A 12,825-nucleotide genomic window follows, 5' to 3' on the forward strand; every position below is an offset into this window, starting at 1 on the left:
ATGAGGTAGCCCAGTTTGTTGATGGTGCCAAAGGGACTGTGAAGAACTCCAAAAGGAACTACCTAGAATGAATGAATTTGTCCCATGGAAATATTTTGTCAGGGCTTCACAATGCTCTGTGTTGCATTACAGATTTCCCCGTATGGTTTGACCGTATGCCTCATATGAGTGCAATAATTTGAAGCATTAGCTGTCCTAGCCATTGTGACATATTTTATGATGCAACTGACAAGCCGCTTTCATATGTGAAGAAACACCCATCCTCATTGGTAAAAGCCATTGTGATGTCATCATTAAGCAAGCACATCTTTCTGGGACCAAAAGGGCCAGGGGAAACCAGTTTATCTTCCTGAAAAGTCATGCCTCGCGCAACATGTCACTGTTGCTTGACATGTCCATGTTGCCCAGGTTGTCCGTGCTGCTATGAATGTGTTAGGTTTCGGCGTTACTTGTTCAGCAGATCCCTATTCGCATGCTGCTTGTGTTGGCGTTTTCTATTCAGCGATGAACGGAACTGTGACTGCTTCTACTGTCCACACAGCGAAGATGAAACCTGCCAGTGCTGCCACTGCACATGCTCACAGAACCCAAATTGCCGCTGGTGCTGCTGCTCCTGTGCTAATAATCCACACTGCAAGTACTTGTGCTGCACAGATGAGAATGATGACTGCCAGTGCTACGAAAGCACGTGCTGCAACTACCTCAACTATATACCTTACAAGCATCGGTACAGACTTAGAAGGTAAGAGCTTGACAGAACTATGGTTTCTTTTAGAAGCCAGTAATCATTAACCCATTTAGGAGCTTAGATTCCTTTGAAAAACTACTGTGGAAAAACCCCAGTGTTAGCAATACACATTTAGCCACTTTCCATTTTAAACCTTCATTAATACACATACATTTTCCATTTCTGTGTCAATTAAATCAATTATACTTAACACTGGGGACTTTCTACATGCCCTTAATCAATGGGGTATTAGGCAACACATATATGGCATCCTATCCTGTGGTTAGTTGGGTGCTGTCAGTGGCAAGAGTGCAAGAAGGAAGAGGGCCTTCTCAGTAGTGGCACCAGCCCTGTGGAACTCGCATCAGATGTCAAGGAAATAAACAACTATCTGAAGGCAGCCCTGTTTAGGGAAATTTTTAATCTTTGAAGTTTTATTCTGTTTTTAATGTTCTGTTGGGAACTGCCCAGAGTGGCTGGGGATAATAATAATAATAATAATAATAATAATAATAATAATAATAATAATAATAATTAGATCTACAGCCTAGTTTTAAGTCCCTATTCATTGGACCAGACACAGGGAATCTATGCAACTGAAGCTGCCATCTCATACTACAAGTACCAACTGATGACCAATACTACCCATATAGAATGATATAGGGTCCTTGAATGTTATCTAGCCCAGTCTTCTGCTCAGTGCAGGATAGTCACAGGTGAAGCATTCCTCACTTCTCCTGTACATCTCTCAAGCAGGGTTTTGATTAGTTTTGTTACCCTGAAGCAAAAATACTGTGCAGCGGGTTAATATTTCCCCATAGTACAGAATGAGCAAAAGAGCTGAGAAAGAGAAAGAAAGAGTGCCTTACTTTAAGGGTTTTTTGAGTTTGTGGCACAGGAAACATTCATGCCACATATCTCTCCAAACTTCATATGAGTCTCATCCCACGCAAGCCTCCTTGTCTTTTCACTTGCAGACCTAGAAGCAGCAGGAGCAGTGGGAAAACCTTACTGCGAGGCCTCCATATAAGGCCTTCATCCCTACCATCTAAGACATTAAACATCTCGGGAATCCTGGGAAAGCTATATTTCCCAAGGTCAGCAGCACCTTCAGGATTACCACTGCAGGATTTTTGGTGATACAGAGATTGCTAACAAGATCACCTTTCTGCACCTGCCACCCCAAACCACAAAATAGGGAAAACATTTGACAGGAGACAGGGAGGGAAAGGGACACAGGAATTCTGGATTGTATTAAATCTAAACCACAGAGGCATTTTAGCGGAAAAGGTAAAGGTAAAGGGACCCCTGACCATTAGTTGCAGCGCTCATCTCGCTTTACTGGCTGAGGGAGCCGGGGTACAGCTTCCGGGTCATGTGGCCAGCATGACTAAGCCGCTTCTGGAGAACCAGAGCAGCACACAGAAACTCCGTTTACCTTCCTGCCAGAGCGGTACCTATTTATCTACTTGCACTTTGATGTGCTTTCGAACTGCTAGGTTGGCAGGAGCAGGGACCAAACAACGGGAGCTCACTCCGTCGCGAGGATTCAAATCGCCAACCTTCTGATCAGCAAGCCCTAGGCTCTGTGGTTTAACCCACAGTGCCACCCGTGTCCCATTTTTAGGAGTAGATGCCACTTAATCATGCAGCCAAGCATTACTCATAACATAAGGTCATATTACAAGTTGGGTAATTATGAATGTTGGTGGGGTCACTCTCTAAAACTGAAATTTTTCTTGGTTGTTTTTTTATGCTCAGACGCAAGTTGATAAGCAACTCATCTGTCATTTCACTGGATAAGGAATCATCGGGACATGCTTTTCTTGACCAGCTTATTTGCCCTTTGTGCCAAGAGCTGTTTCTCCGACCTTTTATGCTTCCATGTAATCACTGCATTTGCGATAAGTGCATAATGAAGAGCCAACTTCAGGCTGAGATCACAGAGAACTTCTTCATCATCACATGCCCCATTTGCAACAAAGCCCACTGCCTTCCATTTGCTAAGAAAATCCAGCTGAGGATGAATTACCTAAGAGCCAGATTGGCCAGGAAATATATGCGCCGATACGGTTTCCTGCGGTGGAGGTTTGACAGAAGCCGGCTACCAATTTATTGCCAACTTTGTGACGAGCGCCGGAAGGCCACCAAGAGATGTGTGACATGTCAATTGAATTACTGTAACCTTTGCTTGAGGAACTTTCACCAGGATATCTCGTACCAAAATCATGTCTACGCCAAAATCAGTGACGAAGTTTGGGAAGAAAGAAACTGTTTGATCCATGGTGATTCAATGATCTCAAAATACTGTCTTGATGACCATGAACTGCTTTGTGAATACTGTGCTGATGCACACCACACGGATCATGACACAGTCCCTTTGCCAATAGCATGCTCAAAACTGTCTGCTGCATTATTCGGTTCTATTGCAAAGTTTAAAAAAGGTTCCTGTTTGTATTTAACTACTTTCCTTCTCCTTGATTTGTTATTGTAATATAGGCTTTGACGAGTCTCAAAGTGCAATTATAAACACGCCGGTGCAATGGCACCCACAATGTGTAAATCTTAGGTTTGAATGTACATTTTATTTGAAAACTACTGAAAGAGTAGTGAAATAGACATAATGTAGGGAAATCTATGGCTGCATGCACGCTATACCTTTAAAAGACATTTGCCTGCTCCAAAGGTTTCTGGGTACTGTAGCTTATCTCACACTGATTTACATGTCCCAGCAACACCTTAGCAAATCACAGTGACCAGAATTCTTTGAGGGAGGGAAATGCATTTTGAATGTACTTTAATGGTATCGCATGTAGACGGATTATCAAGGTATTTCTGAAATTGTAAATGTAGCTGCAGGAGTCAGGTTGGGGCAATGCTGCAAGTGTGCTAACCCTCCCCCATGATTTCTGCATTATGTAATCACTCCTGAGCTGCTGTTTGTTCTTTGAGGGTAAGCACACAAGCATGGTCACATCCATCCTGTGCATTTATAGCACATTTATGCCCAATGTAACAGTCATCATTTAACTTTCCCACAAAGGATCCTGAGGACTGTAGTTCACTCCCCACAGAGCTACAATTCCCAGCACCCTTAACAAACTACAGTTTCCAGGATTCTTTAAATATATGGTGTGAATATGACCAATGTATGTGTTGACTCACAGGACTAATGCTGTTTCAGCAGAGAGAGTTTATACATGGGGGAAACTTCAAAGGAGAGCATTAACAGCACCCACAGCTCTGCTCCACCCCCTTCAGATAATTGTTTTCCATTTTTTTTAAATTTACTTTGAGGAATTGTTCCCACAATGCTGTACATTCAAATCCAGTTTACATTGGGTTAATGTGACTCCAGCTTACCATCTCAAACTGAACCATAGTGAAGCTGCTGTTTCCAATACAGATCACGCCAAATGTAGTCAACCTGTATTAAACCCCATCTCACTTTTAACCTTTACTATATTTTGTGAATGAGTAGATGGACAGTGATATCATGATTGTTTTGTGATATAATGATTGTTTTTGTGTGTTGCAGTACGATTTATAATTGATAATGATCTAATGGAAGTCCTTGTATTAAAAAACAATTTTAAGTCGTATAAAGAAACAAAAAGGAGGGAGATCAGGAACGGTTTCATGAGGTTACAGAGCATCCTTCAACAACGGGAGAAAGAGCTGATGGAGGCAGTAGAAAACCTTGAGATTCAAAAACAGAAGGCACTTTACGAGTTTGCCGAATACACAAGCAAGAGAATTGATCAGATGGACAGCCTTATGCAGTATTCTAAGGAAGCTCTAAAGGAACAAAGCCAGCTTGCATTCCTGCAGTCTGCATATGGGCTAGTAGTTGAAATAGAAGATGCAATTGCTAATATTTATCAACCTAGCCCACTTCTCAGGGAAGACCCTATTAAGCACCTTAAAGTCAACTTTGAGGAACTTGCACAAAAGTTACAAACCATTTTCCCAGCACTTTCAAAGAAAGTGTATGATAAAACAAGCAAATGTCCTTATCCTTGCAGTTCTGACATAATGATTCCAAGGGATGTTTCCAGTGCACACGTCCCAAATCCACTAGGAATGGATCGTAGTCAGTCTTTAGCTTCATTTACTTCATTAGATCAAGACATAATGACCGACATGTATCTAAGACCCAAATCCTTACCTCCTAACTTGAGAGATAATGGGATGTATGCAGTTTGGGATGCAGCATCAGATACCTCAAGAAGCGATAGGAAATTTCAAAACCAAGGAATCTACTACAATCCAGAATTACACGGAGAAGCCCAATCTACCACTGTTCCTGGCGTTGTTATTGTCTACCAAACACTTGTATTTCCAACTCTTGCTAAGGTAAGATTTTTTTACATAACTTTTCTTGCACATTGTACATGCACTGAGATCATTTGTATGCTGAGGGCTCATCCCAGATGTTTTGTTCAGGTATTTGCCTGAAAATGTGAATGTTGCATCTGAGAACAGGAGGCGAGGGCATGCTCACAAGCCAGTGCATGTTACCCAATGCACTTGGTCCCCAACTTTTCCTGTGTTGAGAAAGTACTTGTTTAATTTGGGAATTTGCTTTGTCAGACCTGCTTTCTTCTACCTGTGATTTCCTCCCTTGTGCTTCTCAGCTGAATGGGGAACAGCAGAGGGTGGTGAAAAGGAAGTTTTTTTTCCCCCTGGAGCTCCATCTGTTCTTCCTGTTGCTCTGCTGGGAGGGCATGTTGTGAGCCCCGTAAGATTAGGCTGTGGACCAGAAGCAGCTTGGTGGCTGCAGATTACAGACTTCTGAACTAGAGGTAGAGGGATTGTGTTTCTTGGACACCTAAAGGCAGCCCTGTTTAGGGAAGTTTTTAATGCTGTATTGTGTTTTTAATATTCGGTTGGGAGCCGCCCAGAGTGGCTGGGGAAACCAAGCCAGATGGGCAGGGTATAAATTTATTATTAATTATTATTATTATTATTATTATTATTATTATTATTTGGAGACTATGCATACTAATCAGAGAATGTGCTTATTTGCCTGGAGAATGCACAAAATGCAGTCCATATATGCACATTCCCCAAGGTCCGTTGGAAATTATGCATAATGTCATTCTTTTTATTTATTAGCTGCTTGTCACCTGAAGGTCTCCAAACATACTCAAATAATAAAAGCAATAATCAGACACATTAATTAACAAATTAACAAAAATAGACAAAACCCCAACCTCCACTTAGTCAAAAAATCATTCACATCAAACCAACAATTCTTCTCTCTTTAACCTCTCCACTGTGCTCATCAACTGGACAATGTACAATGTTCTGTCAAGATAGGCACACCCCCCAAAGCCTGTTAGGAATTGTGCATAATGGCCAGAGAAGGTACAAAAAAATGCAGTCAATATAAAGGCATTCTTCTGGGCCTATTGGGGATTGTGTATATTGACTGGAAAATGTGCACATTTCCCTCTTCATTGATGAATTATGTGCACATTTTACAGGCACAGAAGAAGGTGAAAGTTATTTTTAGAAATCTCATGAGAGAAACATATGTACTTGATGGTGGTGAGCTGATGAGTGTTATTGTGGAGTCCACCTCCCATTTTGCCACCCCATCTGAAGGCGGCAAAATTGGAATGTTGGAAATGGGATGGGTGGATTTAAAAGACAGCAGGTAATGTGGAGTGTCCCTGTGCCCTCCTTGTAAGGTTATTAGATTTAAAGGTTACAAATAGCAAGCATTGAGATGTTGCTATGCGATCCAAAATACTGGTATGGTAGGAGAAGTTCACTACATCTATCATTGACATATTTTAATGGAAAATCTATTATTATTATTTTGCTAAAATAATTAAACTCTGTCTGTGAAACTAATGGTATTAGCTCATTAAATGTAACATGAAAATATGTTCAGTGTTATCTTTTTGTGTGTAGATTTACTGGACATGTCCTACAGAAGACGTAGATAGCTTTGAGGTTGCTTATTATGAAATAGTTGATGAAGAGGCAGCTGAGAATTTAATTCAGCCACAACTTGTAGGAGTGCTAACTGGGATTGCCCAACAGAATCTGGAAATACATAATCTGACACCTAATACAGAATATCTCTTCAAAGTCCGGGCTGTCAATGAGCATGGTCCAGGCCCATGGAGCGAAATTTGTAAGGTACAATCTATCTACTCCTTCCTGCTTGTACTTTTCCACTGATGTCATACCATGCATACAAAGGCAATAATAAAGTATCAGATAGGATATGTTTCTCAGTAGGTTATTTTGCTAGTGCAGAATAGATACTGCCCCAGCCCCATCAGTCTCAAACCATGCTTTGTCAACAGTTATTAGTGAATTGTTTGTAACAATCAGATCCTGTGCTTTAATGTAGATAATGATAGCTAGCTGACTCTTGTGTGAGGACCATGTAGGAGAAAAGGAAAATAAGGTGTTCTTTGAACGATTCAGTTACAGGTGGGTAGCCGTGTTGGTCTGCCATAGTCGAAACAAAATAGAAAATTCTTTCCAGTAGCACCTTAGAGACCAACTGAGTTTGTTCTTGGTATGAGCTTTCGTGTGCATGCACACTTCAGGTATCTGAAGAAGTGTGCATGCACACGAAAGCTCATACCAAGAACAAACTCAGTTGGTCTCTAAGGTGCTACTGGAAAGAATTTTCTATTTTGTTTCGACTTTAAACGATTGATTGTGGTCCAAGAAAAATCAACCACTAAACACTTTTGATACCCATTTTTTGTGCTCCTGTCTAGATCACATCTAAGACAATCCTATTGCTCCCCCTAAGACAAGAGAGGTATAGATGAGGCTGCAGCCATCTCCCCCCACCCTTGCAGTTCCTATACACCATACCCCAAACTGCCCCTGATTAAATTGGGACATCCTGGTTTTGGATGCCATGCTCTGAAAAACAGACCCCCAAAATAAACATTTTGGGGCTCCGTGATCTCGCACGAGTCACATGACTCACACAGAAGCAGGGCGGGAAGACAAGCGTCCCAGTTTCTTGGGTCAATATGTTGAAGAGTTTGACTGACACCAACACGCACACATCATGGTGTCTTCTGGCCACACCATATATACTGCCATATTATTGTGGCATAGATTTTCATGGAACAGAGTGCCCTCCCTTTTATTGGTCTAGGAAAGCTCAAGCCACACACAATGTTAAGTCTTTAGGGTGCAGCAAGGCTGTCCGCACACCTGCTTATTCAAAAGTTCAAGAGGGCTTCAGTATGCATGAATAGGATTGCAGCTTTCAGCACAATGAATCCACTAAGCGTAGTTTCAGAACTGACAACTCCAATCAATCTGAACGTATGTGCTATTTTTTGTTTGTTTCTTTATGGTAGAAATTGTTTGTGTATAGCAGGGGTCAGCAAACTTTTTCAACAATGGGCCGGTCCACTGTCGCTCAGACCTTGTGGGGGGCCGGGCTATTTTTTTTTGGGGGGGGGTGAATGAATTCCTATGCCCCACAATTAACCCAGAGATGCATTTTAAATAAAAGCACACATTCTACTCATGTAAAAACACACTGATTCCCAGACCATCCGCGGGCCGGATTTAGAAGGCGATTGGGCTGGATCTGGGCCCTGGCCCTTAGTTTGCCATGGTGTATAGAACAGGGGCCCTGAGAGACAATTCAATGTGTCTCTTAACATGAGAGCTTCCCTAATGGACACATTTTGTGCAGTATGTCCCCCGCTCTTAACAATTTGAGATGTTTTGTGGTCACAGTAGCAGGGGTGCATGTGGAAGACTTGTGTTCCACTCCATGACTTATGGGCAGTTGACCACAGAGTGTTATCTAAAGTGCAATACAATCAAAATTGGAGGTAGTCCTTCAGGCTAAATATCTAAGAAATTTTGAGAAAAGTTAAAATATTTTTTAACAAAAATTCCTCAGGGGAGTGGTGCATATCTCTGTCAGTCACTAACTGGATTATGTGCATCTTCAGTGGGGACTGAGTGAGGGGACAGAAGCACTGTCCATTTCTATAGCAAAGTTTACCATAGGGCAAGAAAATCAAAAGCTCCAAGCTCCTGCTGAATTCCTGTCTAGTACTGCACATCTTGCAGGCACAGGAGAATGTCTAGAAGACAGTGTTCTAACTCATTTGTCTTCCTCACCCACCCTCTTTCCAGCAGTAGGGTAGGCTTAGGAATGGAGATATGAAGGAGGCTGCAAAGTAAAAGGAAATATTATCTGCAACCTCTTTGCAAGTACAGCATGAATTTCCTTTAGGGAATAACAGCTAAAGTAGCACCTGTAAATGCAGGATTAGGGATAAAGACTAGTCTTCCCTACATCTGTGGAGCAAACATACATGTCCAGTAATGTGTGGGCTTAAAAAAAAGAAAGAATAAAAATAGCCCAGTCAATTATATCCTGATGGATGTTAGTAGGAAGGCATAGTCTACAGAATTTCTCAGCTGCAGACAAGGGAAGAGGAACTTGAAATGCCATTCCTCAAATGAAATAGCAATGAACAATGTTGCATCAAAACAGAAGCTATTTCATTTGGAATAAATTGAAGTATACGTTTTTTTTTTACATAGCAGATTGTGAAGCGGGATTTATTTAAGCCATTTTGTAAATTCCAAGATTTGAAAACAGAAGTCTGAAATAAAGTGTGTGTTTTGTTTAGCAGAAACAATAATTTTCTGGTTCTTATTCATCCTTTTTCAAACGTCAAAACATATTGAATAGATTCCTTATTTTTATTGCCCAGCCGTTATTGCAGCTAGAACATTCACCACATTATTTGGTTTAAAAACCCTGAAGCTGCAATCTGATCCACCCCACCCCACCCCACCCAAGGCAAAGCATGATGTCAGTTTCCTCCTCCTCTTTGTTGCTCTTTTTTTTTTAATCCATTCTGTACAGAGTAACTTACTGGTTTTATATATCTCTATGTTCACCAGTGGACCTAGATTCTGAGGTTTCACTTAAAAAAAAAAGAACAGTTCCTAGACCTCTTTAGAATGAACATTGTTGAGCAAAATAGGCAAGCAAAATTCAAAGCAAGTGTTTTGTGAGGTATGAGCCTGCTTCCACCTTTCAGTGGTTTGCACAACTGAATGAAGTCACAACTGTGATTGCTAAGTCCTTCAGGAAATCCCTTGTCCTGCCTGGTTCATTGTCAAGATGTATATTGAGTCATTTTGAAGTTCCCTCCCCTTCTTCACCTTCCCTGATAGAGGGGTGACTGTTACCCAGATAAAATAATTGAGAAATTCAACGTGTTAGTATCTCTGTGATTGGATAATGTGGAAAATATTAAAATTGTGAAGTGCATTCCAGCATTGTTATCCACTCTCTTGCTTTGTTAAGTTCTTCTTTCCTTTCCATTTTTTTGGGGGGAAATGCAGTTGGGCAGGGCAGGCTAAGTTGACTACATTAGTAGATGGTGCAGCTGGGCTGCACTGCTTGCTTGACCTACCTCTGGCTGAGTTGCTGCTGCAGACTGGGAGCCGCAAGGTCAGCATGGTGTAAAAGCACTAGTGGAGGCAACCTAGCACTCCTGCCAGTGTTTTTGTATCACGCTGACCATGCTACTATCTCACTCATTACCCTCTTGATCCTGGTATACAGCAGCAACTCAACTGGATGGATGTTACATGAGCACTGAAGCCTCACCACGCCCTCTGTGACTGGTTGGTCATAGTAGCAATGCAGTGGGAGAGGAAATCCGTTACTTTCCCAGCTTCAGAGGAAAACAGAAGACTTTGATGCAGTGCAAATCCTTTTTGCTTGGCCTGTACTGATAAAGGTCACTGCAGTTATTATGATGTGTAAATAATAAATAACCACAACAAATCCTCTTAGAATATTTCTGTTTGCTTTTTAACAATTTAATCCTGACTTTTATCAAAGCAGGGGTATCTGAACTTTGGTTGCTACAAATCTTCAATCTCTTTTGACTACTCCAGCCATCTGAAGCAAAAATGTCTGGTCTTGCCCTGAATATAGACAAGTCACCCTAAGATCAACTGATGAAGTACCTACCATCACATAACTGATGAAGTACCTACCATCACATAAGTGGTTTACAACTCAAGAAACACGATTTCTTTGCGTGGGTTAGGGTTAACATTGGGCTATTGTGTCTTTTAATAGCTGTGTGTGGCAGGCAGAGATTCTGCACATTAAGCATTTTCAAGCCTTTTTGAAATATGAATACATTTATGGGGAAAAGCTTCGTCTATTGACATTCTGGCCTTGCCCACATTTCAGCATTAGTTCTGCACACATTGGAATATGTATATAAGGAGCAACATTTGTCTTCCCTATTCATATCTGTAGCCATTCCCTTTTGCATTTGCCCCCACTTTCTGATTTGTCAATTCTGTAATACCGATTAACAGTTGCAGGAATGAAGGATACAATATCATATATGGATGGGGAAAAATCATGGAAAAAACTGTAATACCGATTAAATACTGACAGGAAAAGCACACAGATAGCTGTACACAAAAGGCGACAAATGTAAATTCTCGGCACACCATTTTTATTGTGTTTTCCTTCTGCAGTTCTTTTTTTTTGGTTTTGTGCAAATATGAGGGGGTCAAAAGATAAATCTATATATCTATATGGCTATGCTGCTGCTATGTTTTTGTTTCTTGAGCTATTTTATTGAATTGCATTGTAGTGTTGTTTAATATTGCATTGCATTATATTGTAGTTCCTCAGTTTCATTGTTTGGTATATAATATTGACATGCTGTATCTTCTAAATTGCTTAGAGATCATTTTGAGTATTAAGTGATATATAAATACATAAAACAAATATTTAAACACGCCAATATATGATTTCCTACCGTGTCTAAGACATTTATTATATGCAGTTACTATTCTTATTACTAAAACTCAGCATGGATTGCATATTGTGTGTTCCACTAGGTGGTGACTCCAGAAATGCGTGCGAGAGTCAAAGGCAAATGGGGATTGCTACGAAATGTTCAATCTGCTTTCCATAAACAGTCCTGACCTGCAAGTCAACCAATGAAATTTTTAAAGAGATAACTCAGAAGTAAGCCACTGGATAGAAAGCAATTATATTTTCTCAGATGCCTTTCCTTTTCTTCTAAAGTGAAGCTACCTTGCAAGCTGAAATCTGAGAGTAAACCCTTCAGAATAAAGATCTCCTAGCAAATTAAAGTCTCAGTCCTTTGTTTTATTTTTTTTTCTACATTCCACTGAAACTGGAGGAAAACATTGCACTGTACATGAAATACATAATGAAAAATCCCTGAAGCCAACTGTGGTGTAGCAACCCTTCAAAGGAATGTAGCAAACATTTTCATTGTTGAGAAAGTACCTTCTCAGGGGCCATTCATGCTATATAAAGCTGGGCATTTGGCTTGCAATATGTGTCATTTGGAAATGGGTATACAGCATAAAAATCACCTCCGAGATAGACATGTGAGAGATGCTTGTTATGCCATTAGCCCTGGAGTTTACAAGAAACTCATTTACTGCCCTGGCTTTAGTCTCATGCTTTGGCTATTAGTGGAGAGTTCCAGGGTCCGTTGCCATCAACACTTAGTAGAGTCCAGTTCCAGTGTCCATTGCCATCAACACTAAGTTTTGTCCCAGCTTCTTTATTTTTTTGTCATCTAGAGCAATGCAGAACAAGAGCTTTGTGGCTAGAAGCAGAACAAGGCAATCTGATCCCACACAAAGCTTTTAACAATCATTCTAATAGTGAGCTCCAATAGTGAGTTCTGATAGAGATGGAGCCATGATGGAGCCATGATGGAGATGGAGCCATGATGGGGTCACTGAGAAAGAAGAGAGGCATTGGCATGCACAGGGAAACCAAAGTAGAAGCACAAAAAGCAAGGGGGACCCTAGGGCACATTCACATCCACCCTCCAAAAAGAACAGCACAAGACTGAGCATGCTCAGTAGCCAAGACATGTTGAGTACTGTATTAGAAAAGGGAAAGGGAAAGCCTTGCTTTGAGCTCCTTGTAGTATCCCAAAGAAGGACACAGTTGACTAGAAGGAATTTGAAAGCAGAGCACTCTCCTTCAGAGTTGTTAATAGGTTGTGTGATGTTGCTAGTCCTGTTGTACTTCTCTGGTTGTCATGTTA

General features: G+C 40.9%; 1 protein-coding gene across 1 annotated transcript; it reads left to right on the forward strand.

Moving 5' to 3' along the window:
• The first annotated feature begins 324 nt into the window (after positions 1-324).
• TRIM42 (tripartite motif containing 42) lies at positions 325-11,887 on the forward strand. Its single transcript, XM_033150240.1, has 5 exons — positions 325-742; positions 2,489-3,171; positions 4,266-5,083; positions 6,650-6,880; positions 11,630-11,887. Exons 1-5 carry the CDS (start codon positions 360-362, stop codon positions 11,714-11,716), a joined length of 2,202 nt encoding a protein of 733 aa, XP_033006131.1. The 5' UTR covers positions 325-359; the 3' UTR covers positions 11,717-11,887.
• Positions 11,888-12,825: the final 938 nt, after the last annotated feature.

Source organism: Lacerta agilis, chromosome 5 (assembly GCF_009819535.1).
Source record: "Lacerta agilis isolate rLacAgi1 chromosome 5, rLacAgi1.pri, whole genome shotgun sequence".
NCBI lineage: Eukaryota > Metazoa > Chordata > Lepidosauria > Squamata > Lacertidae > Lacerta > Lacerta agilis.